Source organism: Topomyia yanbarensis, chromosome 3 (genome assembly GCF_030247195.1).
Source record: "Topomyia yanbarensis strain Yona2022 chromosome 3, ASM3024719v1, whole genome shotgun sequence".
In the NCBI taxonomy this organism is placed as follows: Eukaryota; Metazoa; Arthropoda; class Insecta; order Diptera; family Culicidae; genus Topomyia; species Topomyia yanbarensis.
Window position 1 is genome coordinate 1,499,750 of NC_080672.1, and position 20,759 is coordinate 1,520,508.

The 20,759-nt window shown below is 40.4% G+C and overlaps 1 protein-coding gene across 6 annotated transcripts in view; it reads right to left on the reverse strand.

Moving 5' to 3' along the window:
* LOC131693475 (hippocampus abundant transcript 1 protein) overlaps window positions 1–20,759 on the reverse strand; it is a 133,815-nt gene that overhangs the window by 22,354 nt on the left and 90,702 nt on the right. For all 6 annotated transcript variants that reach the window (XM_058981333.1, XM_058981332.1, XM_058981328.1 and 3 more), the window contains one exon: window positions 20,325–20,420. In XM_058981333.1, the coding sequence (XP_058837316.1) occupies window positions 20,325–20,420 (96 nt within the window). The remainder of the gene's footprint in view (window positions 1–20,324; window positions 20,421–20,759) is intronic.

The window sequence follows — 20,759 nt, forward strand, 5'->3', positions numbered from 1 at the left end:
ATTTAGACATCATAGCAGGAGAAACAAATGAAAAGACAAAACAAAACAAAATGAAAATAAATGGACGTCTGCTATCTGTGCCTAAATTGATGTTGCTTCTCAGTTTTGCACGACCCAGGGGGGACTTGGCCTTGATCCCAATGCTCTGTCACCGATGTTACGTGATATTCGTTATGGAATATTCTTTGTGTGGGGGCCATTCATAAGCAATGTTGTTCGTTTTTTTTTATCCCTGATCCGCTGATACGTCTAAAATTCATTTTTAGTTTTTATCTCGTTACGTGACGCTCTTCCCCTATTGTCAATATCCAACATCATTTATGAATGGTCCCCTGGTGATATATTTAGAGCAGACAATCCAACGAAAAATAGGATTGACAGGATTTTAGTGCGCTGTTGGCGCCTTGTGTCACATCTTCATGTTTGTTATTCATACTAACAATACCAAAGCATGCGATGTGATGACCGGAAGATTAGAGAAGCAACTCCTCCCCTCCCCCCCCCCCCCCCCCAAATTATTGTACACCTAGGTTTTTAAACGTTTTTTGCGCAATTTATTACGAGGATTTTTTTACGCGAATTTTCCAAGTAACGCGGTTTTTTGCAAAAATATTCTAAGTCCTTTTGAATGGAAACTTAGAACAATGTTGGCAGTTCTTTTTTGCGCAGATTTCTCAATTTGACTTAGAAGATTTTCGGAAAGATGAAAGAGAAGGGTCTGGAAGACTCCTTATGGCCCGCACCTCAACAATATGTGTATTTTCGGGATGGTCTTGACGAGTAGGTGCCAGAAATTTATGTTTGACGCCATTTTAAAATCAAAGATGGCGACTACCAGTTTAGTAAAATCCTCTATAACCCAAACAATATGGGTATTTTCAGAATGGTCTTGACGAGCAGGTGCCATAAAATTATGTTTGACGCCATTTTGAAATCCAAGGTGGCGACTTCTGGTTTAATGGAATTCTCTATAACCCAATCAATATGGGTATTTTTGGAATGGTCTTGGCGAGTAGGTGCCAGAAATTTACGTTTGACGCCATTGATTTTTGATGCCATTTTGAAATCCAAGATGGCGACTTCCGGTTTGGCAAAATTCGCTATAACCCAATCAATATGGTTATTTTCGGAATGGTCTTGACAAGTGAGCGTCAGAAATTGATTTTTAATGCCATTTTGAAATCTAAGATGGCTACTTCCGGTTTAGTGAAATTCGCTATAACCCTATCAATATGGGTATTTTTGGAATGGTCTTGGAGAGTGAGTGCCATAAATTGATTTTTGATGCCATTTTGAAATCCAAGATAGCAACTTCAGGTTTAATGGAATTCGCTATAACCTGATTAATATGGGTATTTTCGGAATGGTCTTGACGAGTAGTTGCCAGCAATTTATGTTTGACGCCATTTGAAATTCAAGATGGCGACTTCCGGTTTAATGGAATTCGCTATAACCCAATAAATATGGTTATTTTTGGAATGATCTTGGCGAGTAGGCACCAGAAATTGATTTTTGATGCCATTTTGAAATCCAAGATAGCAACTTCAGGTTTAATGGAATTCGCTATAACCTGATTAATATGGGTATTTTCGGAATGGTCTTGACGAGTAGTTGCCAGCAATTTATGTTTGACGCCATTTGAAATTCAAGATGGCGACTTCCGGTTTAATGGAATTCGCTATAACCCAATAAATATGGTTATTTTTGGAATGATCTTGGCGAGTAGGCACCAGAAATTGATTTTTGATGCCATTTTGAAATCCGAGATGGCGACTTCCGGTTTAGCGAAATTCGCTTTAACCTGATTAATATGGGATTTTCGGAATGGTCTTGACGAGTAGTTGCCAGCAATTTATGTTTGACGTCATTTTGAAATCCAAGATTGCGACTTCCGGTTTAATGGAATTCGCTATGACCCAATCAATATGGTTATTTTTGAAATGGTCTTGGCGAATAGGTGCCAGAAATTGATTTTTGATGTCATTTTGAAATCTAAGATGGCGACTTTCGGTTTTCAGTGCAGATTATGTAGGCCATCACTTGTTGCTGGTTTGCCATCCATGAAAGAGCCTCTTTTACTGCGTTACATTCTGCACTGTAAATACTACATAGATTGTTAATTCTTCGCATTAACCAACACCTATCGTCCTTTTTCGACCCTGTCTGTATATATTGCGCAATGAATTCTATACTGGGTATATCTCATTCCAGCGAAGACGTCTTAATTCTGATGAATTGGCACCGCTTCGCATTGCTGTTAGTAGTGTTGCGTTCGTCCGAATTGTAGGTCTTTCCCAAGGTGCTATTGCTGGTCTTACGAAAACATTAATGGGGGCAGAGTAATTTTTAGTTCCTCTAGGATTTTTTTTACCTCTTTCTCTCGATGTCTCGGCTTCGGTCGCTACATTATCTCCCCAAAGTTCTCCGGAGCTGCTGTCTCCGTCCATTGATAGATCCGAGCTCTCCTCTGAAACCACGTTTGGTTGCCCATTATCACTGAGTTGTTGTTCATTATCCATGGCGGTCTTTCTCGCTGTATATGCCGCAATTCGTTGGTCTATCCATGTTTGAAAGCTCGGCATTCCTGTCTCCGCCTGTATGCTTTCGATTGGGCTGGTATGGAATGCTCCGCATATAGCTCTCAGGCCACGATTATGTATGGTTTCCAATTTGTTGGCGGCTTTATTTCTTGCTGTTGATATGATAGGAGCGGCGCATAAAAGTTTCTCCAAAACGGTCGATCGGTACGGGCTCTATCGCCTCCCCAATTTCTTGCTGCTACACTACAGATGAATTGGACTCTCTGTAGACAGGCAGCTCTGAGCTCTTCTATGTGCTTGTCAAATTTCAACCATTGGTCAAAGACTACGCCTAAGCACTTGTGTGAGGTTTTTTGCGGTATGTTGGTTCCGTTAAGGTTTAACGTGTTTACTGGTTTACGTGCCCGGGTGCTTCGAAAAACTATGAAAACTAAAAACTCTTCTCGACTGAGCCGGTGTCCTCTTCCTATAGCCTAATGTTGTTCAATGCGGCTTATAACTACTTCTCAACTGTTTCTGAATTTTCTCCGCTTGCTATGAGCACCACGTCGTCCGCATATATTAGGCATGTTACGCTCGATGGGATAAAACTAATTATGGTGTCGATGGCTACGAGGAATAGTGTTACACTTAACACCGATCCTTGGCACAATCCGGTTTCCATTACCTTTTCGCTAGATAGTTTGCCGTTTGCTGCCACTCGGAAAGATCGGCTCCGTAACATCTTCTCCAGATTGCTCAACATTAACCCTCAGATGCTAAATTTTACGAGTCTGTCCAAAATCAATCTTCTCCAGGCTGTGTCGTACGCTTTGTGTATGTCCAAGAAGACTGCCTGTACACATTGGTTTATGCTGAGTGGTGTCCGTGGGTGTGGGACCCTTTCCCCTTGAAGATCGGCACTACAATTGATTGGTACCAGTCTGCTGGGTATTCCGAATTCGTTCGCAGTCTGTTGTAGGCTGCCAGAAGCTGAGTTTGACGAAGGACCTTTCAGTCCTTTGAGGGCATCTTTTAATTCGTTCGCTCGAAATTCTGAGTTGTATTGTTCTTCGTTTTTGTTAGTTATGTGCAGTGGCGTGTTTTCGATTCTTGTGTTTGTTCCAGTGGTTTGAATTCGTCTGAATGTATTCCACATTTCTTTTATTGGAGTTTGTACACTGAAGCAATCTACCAGGCATTTCGTACTATTTTTCTAGCGTTCGCCCGCTTTTTCCGAAAGTCTTCCAGCAGACGTTCTTTTGCTTCTGCGTCCGTTGAAGATTTTAGCTTTCTGAGGGCTTTTCTTCTAGCACGGGTAGCTGAGGCTATCTCTTCGTTCCACCAAGATACACTTTTGTGCGAGGAATGGTGTTGTCTGCTGCTTTTATCATTTCGTTGGTGATGTGCGTTATTTGTTCCGATATGCACTTCTGTCGCTTGAACTGAACAGAGCTCTGATACCGTTGCCAGTTCGCGCATTCGATTTTCCATCTGCTACGATGTTGAAACGTTGCCGTTGAGCCTGGGAATGTTACCCACATTGGTATATGGTCACTTCCGTGTGCGCTTTCTGACACCGACCAATCTAGTTGACCGGCGAGTTCCGACGAACAGCATGCTACGTCGATGCAAGAGATGTGCTTGGTTTATATATGTGCTATCTCCGTTATTCAATACGCCTAATTCACTTTTTTCTATCACTTGTTCAAACATCCGTCCACGTTTACTTATTTTTGTTGATCCCCACAGGTGGTGGTGGGCGTTTATATCACCGACAATCAGGAGAGGTTTAGGGATGTTTTCTATAAGGTTTATTAGTTCACTTTCGATATTTTCGTCTCTGGGTGGCAAGTATACGTTCATGATGTGGCAATTTAGTGGGGGATTTAACCTTGGTTATCACTACTTCTAGCTGAGATTGCACTGTAACTTCTTCACTATCTAATCCGAACTTAACTGCCGTTATTAACATCGCCTGCAGCCCTGCTGCCGCCGATGCGTTTTCGATGATATGTTGTAAATCTACTAATTTTAGCCTGGTTGAACGTTTGACACATAGTTTCTTGCAGACAAATGACCAGGGGGTCGCTTTTCCTGACAATTATGTCCGAATCAGCTTTCCCGGTTCGAAGTCCTTGGATATTCCATGATACTAGTGCATGCCTTGTTTCTTTTGATTGGTGAGTTGTATTTATCATTAAGGTTTTGCGAGTTTGAGGTTACTGGTCCATCGGTTGTTCCTGTCTTGTCAGTTTTGATTTCCTTGGACGGTTGCTTTTCCTTCTCGCTATCTCTGCTGAGTCTTTTTTGTATTGGTTTCGGTCTGAGGTGTTGTGTATGAGCTTTCGCTGCTTGATTCCAAAATTGTAGGACTTCTGGTTGTTTGGTGCTTGTATTGGTGCTTTGGGGTTTGGTGGTAGTTTCTTTTTCTTGACTTTATCTTTTTCACTTCGTTCAATTTTTGGTTCCTCGGTGTCTTCCTTATCTGCTTTATCCGTTGGATCATCTTGGTTGTTCTCAGCTTGTTTGTTTGTTTCAGTTCCGCAGGTGCATTTGCAGTTGCATTTTCGAATGCCTCTATTGGCTGCTTCGTCGTACTTTCGTTATGTTTCGTTATCTCGGTCAATTTTAGTTTTTACTATATCTACTTCCTTGAGCCAGATTGGGCACTTTTGGTCAATATCACTGTGCTGATTTTGGAAATACGCGCATTTTGGGGTTTTGTTACATTTCTCGCCGTGTTCCTTGCTTCCGCAGTTTGCACATAGCTTGTCCTTATTGCAGTTTTTCCCGATGTGTCCAAAAGCTAAGCATCGATAGCATATCATTGAACGGGGGTAGTATGATCTTGTTTTTACTACCAAAAACCCTATTTTGATCTCTTTTGGTGGTACTGTTCCTTCCACGGTGAGTATGCAGGTTGACGTTTTAGATGGGATTTTCCGTTTAATATTTCCGTAGAATTCTTCCTAGCTTAGTTACTTTCTACGAACGTCATTCCTCGAGTATCATCATCAATTTCGAGAAGGTCTCTACACGAGATGACCATTCGACGTGTGTTTAAGGTCTTGTGTTCAACAATTGTAAGGAGGTTTAACTTTTCCAGCTGTGATGCTTGTTTATCAGTTTTGGTGTGGATCAAAATTTTGCCATCTCTAATGCGCTTGACACTAACAACTTCCCCGCAGCAATTCCGTATGGCTTTGTCAATAAGGAATGAGGAGAGCTTTTCTAGCGTCTGGCCTTCATCTGTGCGTTCTAGCACGAGGTGCCGTCCATCGGTTCGGTGGAATCAGGAATCAGTAGCGTCTGGCTCAAATGGCACGTTCCCCATATTGATCGGAGATTTGTGCCTTGCCAAAAATCGTCTTTTCATCATTTTCCTGATGGGAAGGATTGGGGAAGTGGTAAGGTTAGGGGTAAGGAAAACAACGACACAGAACAATTAAAACAGAGCATTCTGCACCCCCGGAGTGATGCTGAACGATCTGCAGGTGTTACAACAGCAGGAATAAAACTTCCAACCCCAGGAGGGATTTAGAACCTCTACCCAAACAGTGAGCGGATATATCAACACCCCCGAGGGGATATTGAGATAACAGAACGACAACACCCCCGAAGAGATATTGTCATTCAAATACGGCTAAAAAAACTATAGGTCTTTACCACACTGGGTTAGGAACAAAAGCATATCCTTAAATTTCAGCTCTCTGTACATAGGTTCATCTATGTATGGAGAACCAAAAAACCGGATGCGCAATTGCATTAATACAGGGCAATTGCATATCAAATGATATGATGTTCCGTAATCGGATTCACAAAAATCACATGAATAATACTCAGCGCGCTGAATAGTAGCCATGTGATAATTGAGTTTGCAATGTCCAGTCAGTGCCCTGACCAGAATACTGCAGTTGTGCTTGGAAAAATGCAACAAATTTCTTGACATTTTCGGACTCACATCCGGCAGAAAAGCCTTTGTTTGAACGCAAGTTTGCAAGCTACGCCAATGTTTGGCATGTTCGAATGCAGCCCAAGAGCGAATCTTGTGCTTTATCCAACTTATTGACGGTGGTAGAACTGGTTCTGGACCAACGAAATCAGTCGCAGCGCCAGCTCTAGCCAATTCGTCCGCCCATTCATTTCCAGTAATACCGGAATGACCGGGTACCCATAGAAGGTAGATAGCATTTGAAATGCTAAGTTCTTCGATTTGAGTTCGACATGCGATTACTAATTTCGATCTCGAATCTGCCGAACTAAGTGCTTTCAGGGCAGCCTGACTGTCAGAGCAAAAATAGATTCTTTTGCCGCAAATTCCCTGTTGAAGTGCGGATTGTACGCCACACAGAATCGCAAAGATTTCTGCTTGGAATACGGTACAGTATCTACCAAACGAATGAGATTGGTTTAATCTCATCCCATGACAATAGACACCAGCACCGGCTCGGCTCTCCAACAAAGAACCGTCCGTATAACAAACTACGTATTATTCAAGTTGTCGCTCCATCCAGCCAGACAGCCATTCCTCACGAAGAGGAATTCTCACATTGAAAGTTTTAAAAGGAAAACTACATGTGAGTGTAAGGTCCAGAGGCGACGCGTGGTTCCACCATCAACCTGTTCACTATATCACGAGGGTCCTCAAAACGTTACGTAATAAGCAGCTGATCAGAAACGTCTCTAGCTCGATTCCATTACTTTTCTGATCATATGCTTATTTCGTCGTCGATTCCATCCAACATCTAACGAATAGGACCAATGAATTTGTAATAGGAAACTGTTCGCCGGATCTGAACAAAACAAATTGGTTGTCAAAACCCATCAATCCAACAAAAGTCTTGTAGAATGCTCAATTTACCGTAGAACAAGATAACATCAGTAGACATATTTTCAGTACGTAAATGCAAAAAAAACAAACAATTTCTTTGAAGCAAAAGTAGACGGTTCATTATTATCGTTGAACCAACTAAATACATACGCGCTTACGAGTATGTCCCAAGGGCAGAAACATTTTGCTAGGCTACCCAAGAAAACAAGCGTACAACCGACAGCTTATGACGCAATTTGTTTAAAAATTATAAAGCGCTCTCGTTTTGCACACCGCTCCAACGCCCATGTGGACATCGCAACAATGCACGCTGGTTCAATATTTGATTTGAACCGGTGCAAAAGAGAATAGAAAAAGCATTCACCCATGACACTCACCCTGTTATTCCATCCATCGCTCATCAAGATGGCTCCATCGAGAGCATGCGGTGAGAATACGTGCAAGTTTCTGGTTGAACCGGTCATGGGAAAGCAGAAAATCTCTGAATTCTACTCGCTGGAGATGCTGAGTTGGTTTATGGTTCAGATCAAATCTAGAGCTTCTATTCAAAACGACACATCTACAATGAGTGACTCTCTTTGATTTCTTTCTCTTTCGATTTTTAACAACGTAACTATATCACTTATCACTTATTTCACAGTACAGATCGAAAGACAGTGGTTTTGGCTAGGATATTATGCAAAGAGTTGAGGGATAAATGTTAAGCGACCGAATTACATATTAACAGAAGAGAAAGTAAACAAAGTCACTCATTGTAGGTACGTCGTTTTGAAAAAAATGCTCTAGAAATTGTCGAACTTCAAAGTTTGGATATTATTACTTTCATTTAAAATAGTTATCGTGCTACTGTTAACTCAAAATGGGCTTCGAGTCGGCTGATCTTGGCAACCTGTTCAATGGACAGGTTGAACGTACCGACGCGTCGCCTCTGGTAAGGTCACTGGGAGCAAGTGTATATTCATCCCAAGTAACCATTTGGGGCCACAGTCTTGTGTGGCTAGTTACACCACCTTGAGGACATCCGCAGACACTCAGTTTCCTCATCTCTACTTGTCTTAACGATGAGCACAGATGTCGGTTGCTAAGCGTTGCGTGTATCCAGTTCGTGATATATGAAGGTACTCCATGATCTCGTGCTGTTTCCAAAATGGATTCGAAAGACACGTTGTCAAAAGCACCTTCAATATCGAGAAAAACTCCTAAACTTGATTGCTTTTGTGAAAAAGCTTTTTCAATGTTGTAGACAACATTGTGTAACAGGATGGTAGTAGACTTCCTCCGCTGATATGCATGTTGCATTGCATGCATCGGGTGCTCGCCCAAGCTACCATCCCGAACGTAGTGGTCGATTAAACGTTCCACTGATTTGAGAAGGAAGGAGGTCAGACTGATCGGTCTAAAGCTCTTTGCCTCCTCATAAGTGACGCGGCCACCTTTGCGAATGAATTTGACTGTTATTTCCATAACTGACATACTTCAAACCCGCATCCGGTGGGTGCCTCTAGGCTGGTTTTGTCCGGAGAAAGATAATAGAGTTATCAACCTCCTGGTGGACCACAGCCAGTTACTGGGGAGTTCGCCCGGCTCTTCCCAGGCTCCGTTCGCCATTGAGAATATTTTAAACCCCCTCAACAATTTTACCCATAGCACGGGTCGCATGACACTATGGAATTGGGATTCCCTGTTTGGTGTTACCACCGGAACAGGTAGTCCGTAGTGTAATTCTTAGCCGGTTGAAACAACCACTACCGACACTACACGGCTTATCTAGGCTGTTCGGAGAAAGAAGCTGACATTTATGGACAGCTCCCATAGATGGCCGAACAGCCACTCGGTGAGGGAGAAGCCCCAGCGCCGGGAAGTCCTTTCCGCTGAACGACGGAACAGCAGCCATGCCGCCATCACCTATTGTTCTTCACTTCAACTTCGTTGTGTTCATGTGGTAGTGATCACGCCGATCGTCTTATGAAACCGCGATGATGGGATGCAAGAATGCACGTGTGTACGAACGATCGAAACCCGAACACTCGAATGGACTTCCGGTTTAGTGAAATCATCTATAACCCAATCAATATGGGTATTTTTGGAATGGTCTTGGCGGGTAGGTGCCAGAAATTGATTTTTGATGCAAAGATTGCCATCGGCTCAGGCATTTTTGCGCGTCATTCATTCACTGACCCACAATCGAAATGTGCCCCGACCAAACTAACCAAACGCGCCCATTCCCCTTACTGAGCTAAAGGGCAGGGTTTGTAAACGAAGTACAATATTTCAAATCTACAAGTGTGCTTATAATCAATTCCGTTTATGCGTAAATATTAACAAAGACGAATTTCGCGCTAAATCGTATTCAGAGTTGGCAGCGCCTTCTCAGATTTTAATGAAACTTTCTGTACATGAAGGCTTTGTTTTTCCAAAAATGATCTAGGCTATCTTTTGAAAAGGGTTAAACTCCACCATTTTTTTTTTTCAAATGGCTATAGTGTAACAATGACAAATCCTACAAAAATGTTGTAGGAGTGATTTTCACATAATTAGTCAAATTTTTGAATAAAAATGTTGAAAAAAATCTTCATTGACTCCTACGCTGAAAAAAATCGATTTGAAAAACGTAAATTTGTTTTGCAAAAAAAAACATTTTTTATTTGTATGTAATTCTGTTCCAAGATAGGTAAGTATGTTCCCTACCTACAGTCAAAAATTCAAGTTGCGCACTTTCAAGGAAAAACCTATTTGAAAAAAAAACTTTTCCTTGTCCAAACAATTTTTTTTTCAGTGTATTTTTATCGAAAACTAAACCAATAAAAGTCATAATCATCTCAGAATCCAATTTCCCAACTGATAGTTGCCTGATACATGCAAAAAGTATCAGTAACGAATTTAGTATATAATCATAACAAACTTGAATGAGTGCAAAGACAAGCCATTTAACATCATGGATATATGCGAGATTTAACTAAATACCACTTGGCCGTGTACGAAGAAGTATCTTGTCTATGTACTCGCCCGGGAAGTAGAGATTGATGGTGTAGTCTCCAACAGGGGCCTTAATTGCGACCCCTATAGGGTTCGCACCTTCAAGAACCCTTTGCCCTTCGGCCAGTGAAAATTCTGGTTCGCAAGCAATTAGGTTTTGTCCTGGAGTATATGAGAACTTATTTTCCATCAGCCTCAATTTCGAACCTGTCGCCGAATCTGCTCTTTCAAACTTTGATCTTTTGGACGGGACTAGTCTACCTGTTCGCATTTTTGTGCCACGAGGCATGAGCTACCGTCGTTGCAAACAATTGTGTCTACAGTGACTTATTGTAGAAACAAGGCGCGCTGTGGAAATGCGGAGAGAATCATAAAAAGTTTTCCTACTGTGAAGAGACTCCGCATGATCTCTCGACATATCCTGCATATAAATTATACGGGGACAAAATGAAACGTTCTTTTAAGGAACGCTCCAAAAAATGCAAAAAAGCGCTACGCCACCGACAACGACAAATTTCTACGTTTCCTTGTACACTAAGGAGCGGGAGTCTGACCATCCCATTGAGGAAACATCTTCTAATATGCCTATAAATTCCCGAAAGAGGAAAATCAGTTTTATCTTCTAAGCTTCAAGGCCTGAGAGTGTCCCTTGAAGGGTGCTATTAGAAAACCGAAGTAAGTGGTTCCTGGTTTCGGTAATCTTAGAAACTAGCAGGAATTTCCACATGTCCCTACATTTTCCCGCAGGTTTTACACAATGCATTTGAACTACGATTTACCGGCTGTTCGGCCATCTATGGAAGCTGTCCTTCAATGTCAGCTTCCTTCTCCAAACAGCCTAGATAAGCCGTGTGTTTCAAAAGCAGGTGCACGGACCACCTGTTCCGGTGGTAACACCCCCAAACAGGGAACCCCAATTCCATAGTGTCATGCGACCCGTGCTATGGTTAAAATTATTGAGGGTGTTTAAAATATTCTCAATGGCGAACGGAGCCTGGGAAGTATCGAGGCGAACTCCCCAGAATGAAGCCCTTTCTGCATTCCTATGTCAGTGATGCAGTGACTTTTCACTCTACACACCGAACTTTTTCGCCGAGGTTAGGCAGAATTTTGCTGGGTTTTCAACAGTTTGGGGATTACTAGAGTTTTCAGCTGATGGAAGTTCGTTGAAGTTCTGCTGGGTTTCTGTTTTCAAATTTCGGTGTGTACGGACGAACCTGTCGTGTTGGCTGTGATCCACTAGGAGGCTGATAAGTCTATTATCTTTCTCTGGAAAATAAACAGCCTATAGGCCGTGTGGCATCCGGCGGGTTGAAGTATCTCAGCCAAGAATGGATCCACTGGACTTCTACTCCCAGGTCGTAATAGGCGACTGAAAGCAGAAATCCCTAAGTCAAGATGTATCTCCGTGTCGAGGACTGAATGGCTGGCTGGGAAAAATATGCCAGTCGCGAACTGAGTATCATGGGCCTTGCCCTTACTTTGCTAAGCGAATCTCTGACACAGTGGACGTTTTGTTTCTTCGCGAGTCGTGGGACTCAAATGATGAGTGACAAAACCAAAAAATGTATCCAGGCGAATCTGCATCATGCGAAAAGAGCAACTGGAATCCTTTGTCGCAGATTCACAAAAGAAAATATAGACGTGGCTTTAATCCAAGAACCATGGGCTTTGAAAAACAATGTTCTAGGAATATCTACACAAACGGGTAAGATAATATTTGACAACTCGGTGAATATGCCACGAGCGGCTATTCTGGTAAGTGCAAATGTTAACTTTACACCAATAACCGAATTCATAAAAAGAAACATAGTGGCAATACAGTTAAATATACCAACAACGAGAGGGAGGACTGATATTATAGTCGCTTCTGCTTACTTCCCAGGGGAATCAGATGAAGCCCCTCCACAGGAAGTAACTGAGTTTGTTGGCTACTGTAGGAAAAGAAATAAGCAGTTCATTATTGGTTGCGATGCAAACGCCCATCATACAGTATGGGGAAGTAGTGATATCAACGAAACGGGTAAGTGCCTTATAGAATATACATTATCCAACAATATTGATATATGTAATAGAGGCAACAAACCTACTTTTATAAAGGAGATACGCGAGGAAGTGCTGGATCTGACAATGTCAAGTACAAAACTCTCTGAAAACATCATAAACTGGCATGTGTCTGATGAAATTTCTCTATCAGACCACACGCATATACTCTTCGAATATAAAGCAGGAGTTTCCAGAAAACTGTTCAACCGGGCTAAACGGACTGGACAGTGGGATGAGTATAAAAAGTCTCTTTCGGCATATAACCTAGAAATTAGGAAATCGCGAAGAAAGAGTTGGAGGTTGATGTGCGAGCGGGTTGAACAAACTCCCGTCATTGCAAGACTACAAAAAACTCTCTCAAAAGATCATACAAACGGGTTAGGTAGTGTGAAGAAGGACGACGGAACTTTCACCATTGATTCCCAAGAAACAGTATCATGATGGAGAAACATTTTCCTGGTTCGTTTACCATTAATTATATACAAACACAGAATCAAATTGAAGCAGAGCCTGACTCATATGAAGTTAGTACCGAAGCTCACGAAATATTCAGTGCTATAATTACAGACGCAAAGGTGAAATGGGCGATCGACTCCTTTGAACCATTCAAATCGCCAGGGATGGACGGAATACTGCCAATAATGCTACAGAAAAGCAAACAGCACATCATTCCATACCTGACGAAAATGTTTAGGGCAAGTCTAATACTAAACTATATACCTACAAGCTGGAGACAAACAAGGGTAATATTTATACCAAAATCGGGGAAGCACGATACATCACTTCCAAAATCTTTTAGGACAATCAGCCTAACCTCCATACTTCTGAAAATAATGGAGAAAATGATTGACTTACACCTTAAAGCAGAGTACTTGAAAGACTCTCCACTGAGCGAATTTCAATTCGCATATCAAACCAACAAATCAACAATAGATGTACATGTGTAATGATGTTGGTTGGAAAACTAGAGAAAACTATTGAAACAGAAGAAATCTCACTTGCGGCTTTTTGAGACATAGAAGGAGCTTTCGACAATGCATTTCATAGTTCAATGCGGAATGCTATGAGAAAACATGGGTTTGATATTTACACAATAAATTGGATCAACTCAATACTTACAAACCGTGAAATAACTAGCACGCTTGGAAACACGCCACTGACTATGAAAACAAATAAGGGATGTCCTCAAGGCGGAGTTCTATCACCCTTATTGTGGTTATTAGTTGTAGACGAGCTATTGAAATCATTAACTGAAATGGGATACGAAGTGCTTGGATTTGCAGATGATGTTGTAACCCTCGGTAGGGGAAAATGTGATTATGTTATCTCAAATAAAGGAGGGACTGAACTTAAATCCCTCCAAAACAATCATAATCCCGTTTACTTGAAAAAGGAAATATTCCATATCAACACTTTTCTCGACGAAACAGTAATTGAAATGTCCTCTGAGGTAAGGTATATGGGATTGATACTCGATAAAAAACTAAACTGGAATGCGCACATTGAGCAGGTTATAAGCAAGGCAACTAGTGCTCTTTGGGTGTGCAGTAGAACAATTGGTAAAAAGTATGGTTCACTGGTTATACTCTACAATAGTCAAACCAAGAATATCATATGCCTCGCCAAGACTAACATATGCCTCAAAAGCATTAGATGCAATGTTGCATCTCCTTCCGCTATATCAGGTGGTACAACTTGAGGCGGAAAAAAGCGCATTGAAAATAAGTCGTTATAAACAATTATTATCTGGAAATTTAACAGGACATCTTACGGTTCTGAAAGATTTACCTATAAATAGCCTCGTCATTGCAAATGAAGACTGGTTGCATGCGATGCCGAACTTTGAAACTACTTACAAAATTATGGAGCCTGAACGGTCAACCTGGGAACAAAGTGGCCCTAGTCTCCGCCCAGGCTCAGTAATTTTCTTCACAGATGGGTCAAAAATGAACCATTTGACAAGATCTGGTATTACAGGACCAGGAATAAACGCTACAGTATCTCGATGAGATACTGGCCGAAAGTGTTTCAAGCAGAAATATATGCCATTCTAGAATGCACTTACGTGTGTCTGAAGAGAAAATACCGGTATGCAGATATCTGCATTTTCTCAGATAGTCAGGCTGCGCTCAACGCATTAAGGACTCCTATATGTCGCTCAAAACTAGTATGTGAGTGTATTCTTGCACTACGACAATTGGCAGTGAAAAATCATGTTAATTTATACTGGGTTCCAGGGGAATTTTGGAGTTGCAGGGAATGAAAAAGCCGATGAGCTAGCAAGAAGAGGGTCTTCCACTAATTTTATCGGCCCAGAACCATTCTGTGGAGTCTCATCGAGTGCCCTCAAAATGGAATTGAAAAAGTGGGAAATCACTGCTATAAAGACCAATAGGAGTACCACACCTGGACTACGACAATCAAAGAAATTTATCTCACCCAACAAGAAAAAAAGCCTGGAGTTGCTTAGACTAAACAAAAAAAACTAAGCATCATCACAGGACTACTTACCGGACACGGTCCGAGTAAATATCATCTTAAAAAAATTGGTAAACTTACAAATGATACATGCCGCGTCTACGGATTTGGAAGTGAAACATCAGAGCATCTGCTCTGCGAATGCAGTGCACTGATGCAACGCAAGCTAAGAGTCCTCGGTAAAGGAACATTGGAGCCTTTTGATATTTGGACTGCAAATCCCAAGTACGAAGTGGAGTGCCTAACTAGGAAGAGTGTGTATCTCAATAACGACAATCACTCATCAATAGTGATATGTCATAGTAGATAGTACACTTAGATTAAGGAAGGGGCGTACCACAATAGATTTAAATACTGGTCACAGTGGATCATCTCCAAAAAAACTACGATAAAAGGTCAGACAAAACGGGTACCCGACGCGAACAACCGTGAACAGTCTCCTAATTCGTGGTGGGCAGAGAAAGTTTAGAATTGTACGCGAAAGGGATTTTTGAACGTCGGATCGCCCGAGCTTTACCTAATATCGCGTGTATTGCTACAAATGAAAATCAAAAACTTGATGAAAACTGAAAAACGCGATTATTGGCACCGGTCCGTCGACGGATTAACGAACGGATCATCAGAGAAACAATGTTTCGTCTGGTGGCTGGGGCATATGTTATGTATTCGATTCATCCTGTGATTGGAATACACGGAACGTTCGTCATATGATGACAGCTATGCATCGCTTTTATGCTAATTATTATGACAGTAGTGCAATCATAAAAGAGGTTGTGCTGCCAACATTCTCCCCACAACACTGATGGTTTTGTATTTACCCTTCAACGACCATGCCCATACCGTTACAGTTACAGGAGGCTCTCCGTTTGATGGAGCATGGAAAGCACTCTTTGTATATCCTAGAGAAAACATGGGAGTTGTTGAGTGCTTTGTCTGACAAAATCATAGCAGATTACCTTAATTTGAGTTCTTTCGCAGTACTCCATTCCGGGTAATGAGAAGGCGGACACTTGGATTAGAATGACAATGAGAAGGTGGTCATTTACGCATTAGAAGGTGATATTTATGAAAGATCGCGTAGCTTCAACGAGTTTTTAAATATTTCTTCTCAGAGGACACTCGAAAATTGGCAAATTTCGTGGGCGATGGAAGTTCAGGTATCCCAAAGGTATCAACACACCTTGGTCCAAGAGAATGGATGAGGGTCGTGACTTCATTCGGGTGATATCTCGAGTCATGTACATCATTGTGGTGGCGGTTATCGCGATATTAAACATGTTGTCTGGTCGTGCGCTAAGTGTTCTAGTACAGGATCTCCGTTAAACGAATCCCTTCGGACTCGTTCCAGTCCAGTACGAGATGCTATACCAAATTCGTTACTGATACTTTTTGCATGTATCAGGAAACTAGCTGCTGGGAAATTGGATTCTTAGATGATTATGACTGTGCTTAGATGATTATGAAATTATGATTATGAAAATGCGCTGAAAAAATCAGTTTGGACAAGGAAAAGTTTTTTTTTCAAATAACTTTTTTTCTCGAAAGTGCCCCTGAATTTTTGACGGTAGGTAGTGAACATAATTACCTATCTTGGAACAAAACTTATCCAAATCAAAGTTTTTTTTGTAATTCGACTTTCAATTTTTAAAGTCGATTTTTTTAGTGTAGGAGTCGATGAAGAATTTTTTCAATATTTTTATTCAAAAATTTGACTAATTTTGTGAAAATCACTCACTCATACATAATTTTTTTTACAGAATTTGTCATTTTTAGACTTAAGCCATTTGAAAAAAACTGGTAAAAAAAGTTTGACCCTTTTCAAAAGACAGTCTTTGAATTTGAAGCCGTTGGTTAGAGCAGTGTCTGCCATCTTTGTTTAACGCATTGAGTCAAATGGTAGCGCAACAATAGGGGCACTCGATTCATGTTTTCGTTTCGCTCAAACACGAGAATTTCACTGTTTTCAGCGCATGTATGTTATTATCTTGGTACTTAACAACGAAGCAAAGCTGTTGATGCCAATTTGTGCGTATTCCATTGTTTGTAGGCCGAGTAATTAATGAATCAGTGAGGCGCCCTCCTTAGTATGGTGAAAATAGGCACTTCACCCTATATATTACTCACATTTATCACAGGCATCGTTAACAAATCCAATCACTTCGTATCCCGTTTCAGTTAATGATTTCAATAGCTCGTCTACAACTAATGACCACAATAAGGGTGATAGAACTCCGCCTTGAGGACATCCCTTATTTGTTTTCATAGTCAGTGACGTGTTTCCAAGCGTGCTAGTTATTTCACGGTTTGTAAGTATCGAGTTGATCCAATTTATTGTGTAAATATAAAACCCATGTTTTTTAGTTTTGTCACTCATCATTTGAGTCCCACGACTTGCGAAGAAACAAAACGTGCACTGTGTCAGAGATTCGCTTAACACAGTAAGGGCAAGGCCCATGATACTCCGTTCGCGACTGGCAGATTTTTCCCTACCCTACCAGATACATCTTCACTTAGGAATTTCTGCTTTCAGTCACCTCTTACGACCTGGGAGCAGAAAACCAGTGGATCCATTATTGGCTAAGATACTTCAACCCACCGGATGCCACACGGCCTATATGCTGTTTTTTTCTTTTTCAGAGAAAGATAATGGACTTATCAGCCTCCTAGTGGATCACAACCAACACGACAGGTTCGTCCGTACACACCGAAATTTGGAGACAGAAACCTAGCAAAACTTCAGCGAACTTCCATCAGCTGAAAAACTTAGCAAACACCCAAACTTTGAAAACCCAGCAAAATTCTGCCAAACCTCTGCGAAGAAAAATTCTTTGTGTAGAGTGAACAGTCCACTACATCACTGACATAGGAATACAGAAAGGGCTTCATACTGGGAAGTTCGCTCCGATACTTCCCAGGCTCCGTTCGCCATTGATAATATTTTAAACCCCCTCAATAATTTTAACAATAGCACGGGTCGCATGACACTATCAATTTGGGTTCCCTGTGTGGGGAGTTTTTACCACCGGAACAGGTGGTCCGTAGTGCAATTCTTAACCGGCTGAAACAGCCACTTCCGACACTACACGGCTTATCTAGGCTGTTCGGGGAAGGAAGCTGACATTGAAGGACAGCTTCCATATATGGCCGAACAGCCGGTTGGGTGTATGTTTCAAACTATTTATTTGAATAAAAATATTTTTTAGCATTCGAAAAAATCTTTGAAAATTTCAATAACATACAATAATTTGTAAATAGTCCGCTTTTGATATTTTTGACTTGAGCCGTTCCTGCACTGAGCCCTTCATTTTTGGGCTCCATCGATTAGGAACTATGTTTCTGTATGCCGACAAGCCCGACACTGGAAAGATAAGTCGATAGTTATTGCGACACTTTCAAATTTGCGTAACTTTTTCATACTTGACCGAAATGAACTAAATTTTGGCCAGTTTCTTTTTATAGTGTATTGTTCTTCTAGATTTAATAAAAGGATTTACGGACAGCATTTTAGGGTGTGTGTGTCACGACATTTCAATTATATCCCAAACATAGCGCACCATTAATTTTACATAAGCGAGTTAAACAAAAATGCTTTTAAGATCAGTTTCTGTTGTTCACATAATTTTTGCTATTTCTTTAGAATATCGGTGCCAATCAACCATACATCGAATAAAGATAGGTGATAACATTTTTTCTTTATTTTCTCCTGTTTTTCAATTTCTTAAGTCTCCAATAATTTCTTCCTCCGTATTCTTAAAGCGTTAGACTCTAGCCCGAGCATAAATGAACTCTTCTGGTAAAAAAACACAGCTGAGGCTAAAATGAACATCGAACTAGACTCCGACTTTCAAACAAAAAATCAACATATTGAACTCAGTCGGACGAAATTTGATCTTCTTTTGGATCGAAAATAATCCCCTAACAATTCTAAAGATTCCGAAAGAACTGACGCAGACATTTCCCCCGTTGCAGATATCTCCAAAGTTGGCCGAGATCAGCTCAGAATTGTAATATCCTGTCTAAAGCAAGCTAATGACATTACTGGCGATTATTAGCATTTTATGAAAGACTACTGCGTCTACATGCCTGCCCGCAATGTTAAGATCGACGGTGTGGTCACTGATTCGAGTTTGTCGTACTAAATCGTAAACGCATGGCACGGAACAAAATTATATGTTCCTTTAAACTCGTATCGAGTGACCTTTGGTGGAACTGCATCGCCTAATTACGTCTTGTTCGACAAGGTTATTCTGCCTGTTCAGCTATTTATACCACGTGTCGTGCCTTGCACTCAATATAAGCAAATTGGCCATTGTAGCAATAGAACCCGGTGGAAAGAGTTCACATGATTTCATACTGAAGCGAAGTAAACAGCTACTGGTCTTGGCAAATTGAGATCAATTAAGAGTTTCCAGAGCACCATGAACAACAAAAATCTCGAATTAATCAACACTTTAACCAAAGATTCAACTTAGAATACCAATTCTTTTTCAAGTACAGATAAGGTATGATTGTGCAAAAATTGCGATAACGATATTTTTTTAAAAGATTCACAACATTGTTTAAAAAGTCAATTTTTGATATTATAAGTATTTATTTCTTTCTAATAATATAACCTAGAGTTTTGATGTGAAGGAAATACTCGTCTTGAAAAACTCTAAAAATCATCTTATGTTATGTTAGTAAAATGAAAACTGCACTAGTTAAATAAAAAAATTGGTTTTTCATGAATTACAATATAGAGTTTCGTTCTCACGATAAAAGTTTACAGTGGGTGGGTTCTAATTTCAAGAAAAAACCTTTAACTTTGCTGAACCTCAAGTTTCTTTCGTTAGAAAGTTAAATAAACTTTTTACCAAAAATAAACTGTTATATAATTAAAAAAATATTGAAATATATAAAAAATATTCCCCTTGCCATTATCTTTCGTTACAGAGTTATGGTGTCTTCGGGAAAGTTGTTGTATGGCACCTAGCGCTTTATTTGGTTGAATCGTACTAGTGAGGAATTCAGTAGCTAAGACAGCGCCGTTATCAACTTTTTAATAAAGCTAGATAGAAATGTGATGTCTTCGAGAAAGTTGTAAGTTCTATCATTTTAAATATATCTTCTCAAAACGCAAACTATGTTGGTTCTGTACGTTTTGAAATAGAGCATGTTTTAGTTGAAAATTTAACTTACAAATTATGTTTTGCAAAATGCACCACATTTTAAAATTTGTTCGATGCCATATTTCAAATTTCACAAGATATATAATTACCTGACATACAACTTTGTCGTAGACATCATCTTTGTATCTCGTCCCACGAAAAAGGTGATAAAACCCCTCCGATCGACTGATTTTCTAGCTAATATTCAATTCAATGTAAAAATTCAGTGTACATACAATCAATTCGTTTATGCGTAAATATTAACAAATCGGCTTTTAAATCGTGCTTTAAGATGACTTAAACCGTAGCATATATATTACTCACATTTATCACAGGCATCGTTAACAGACCCCACGCGAAAAACTCCAGAAATATCACAACTAAGGCATGGTATACGCTGGGTTCTCCTATACCGGAACTCTGTGGATGAAAAAAATGTATATAAGTAGTTGAAAATTTTTGAAGGCTACAAATAAACCATAAATTGTATCCGAAGCATCGTCAGTCTCGGCTATAAAACATATCCTGAAAAATTGCTTGCTTAACGATTGAATTCCTATTACGAATATTTATGGAAAATATCATTGTAATTATGTAGCATTTCATTCAAATGTCATTCAAATTCAAATAGAACTATTTCCATACCATTTTTAAATACCGAAACACTTAAAAAATAGCACATCCTAACGAACGAACTGCTGCCGCAAAACAAAAATCAGTTCCGCTCATTTGCGTCATCGTGTAGATGAAAATTAAATA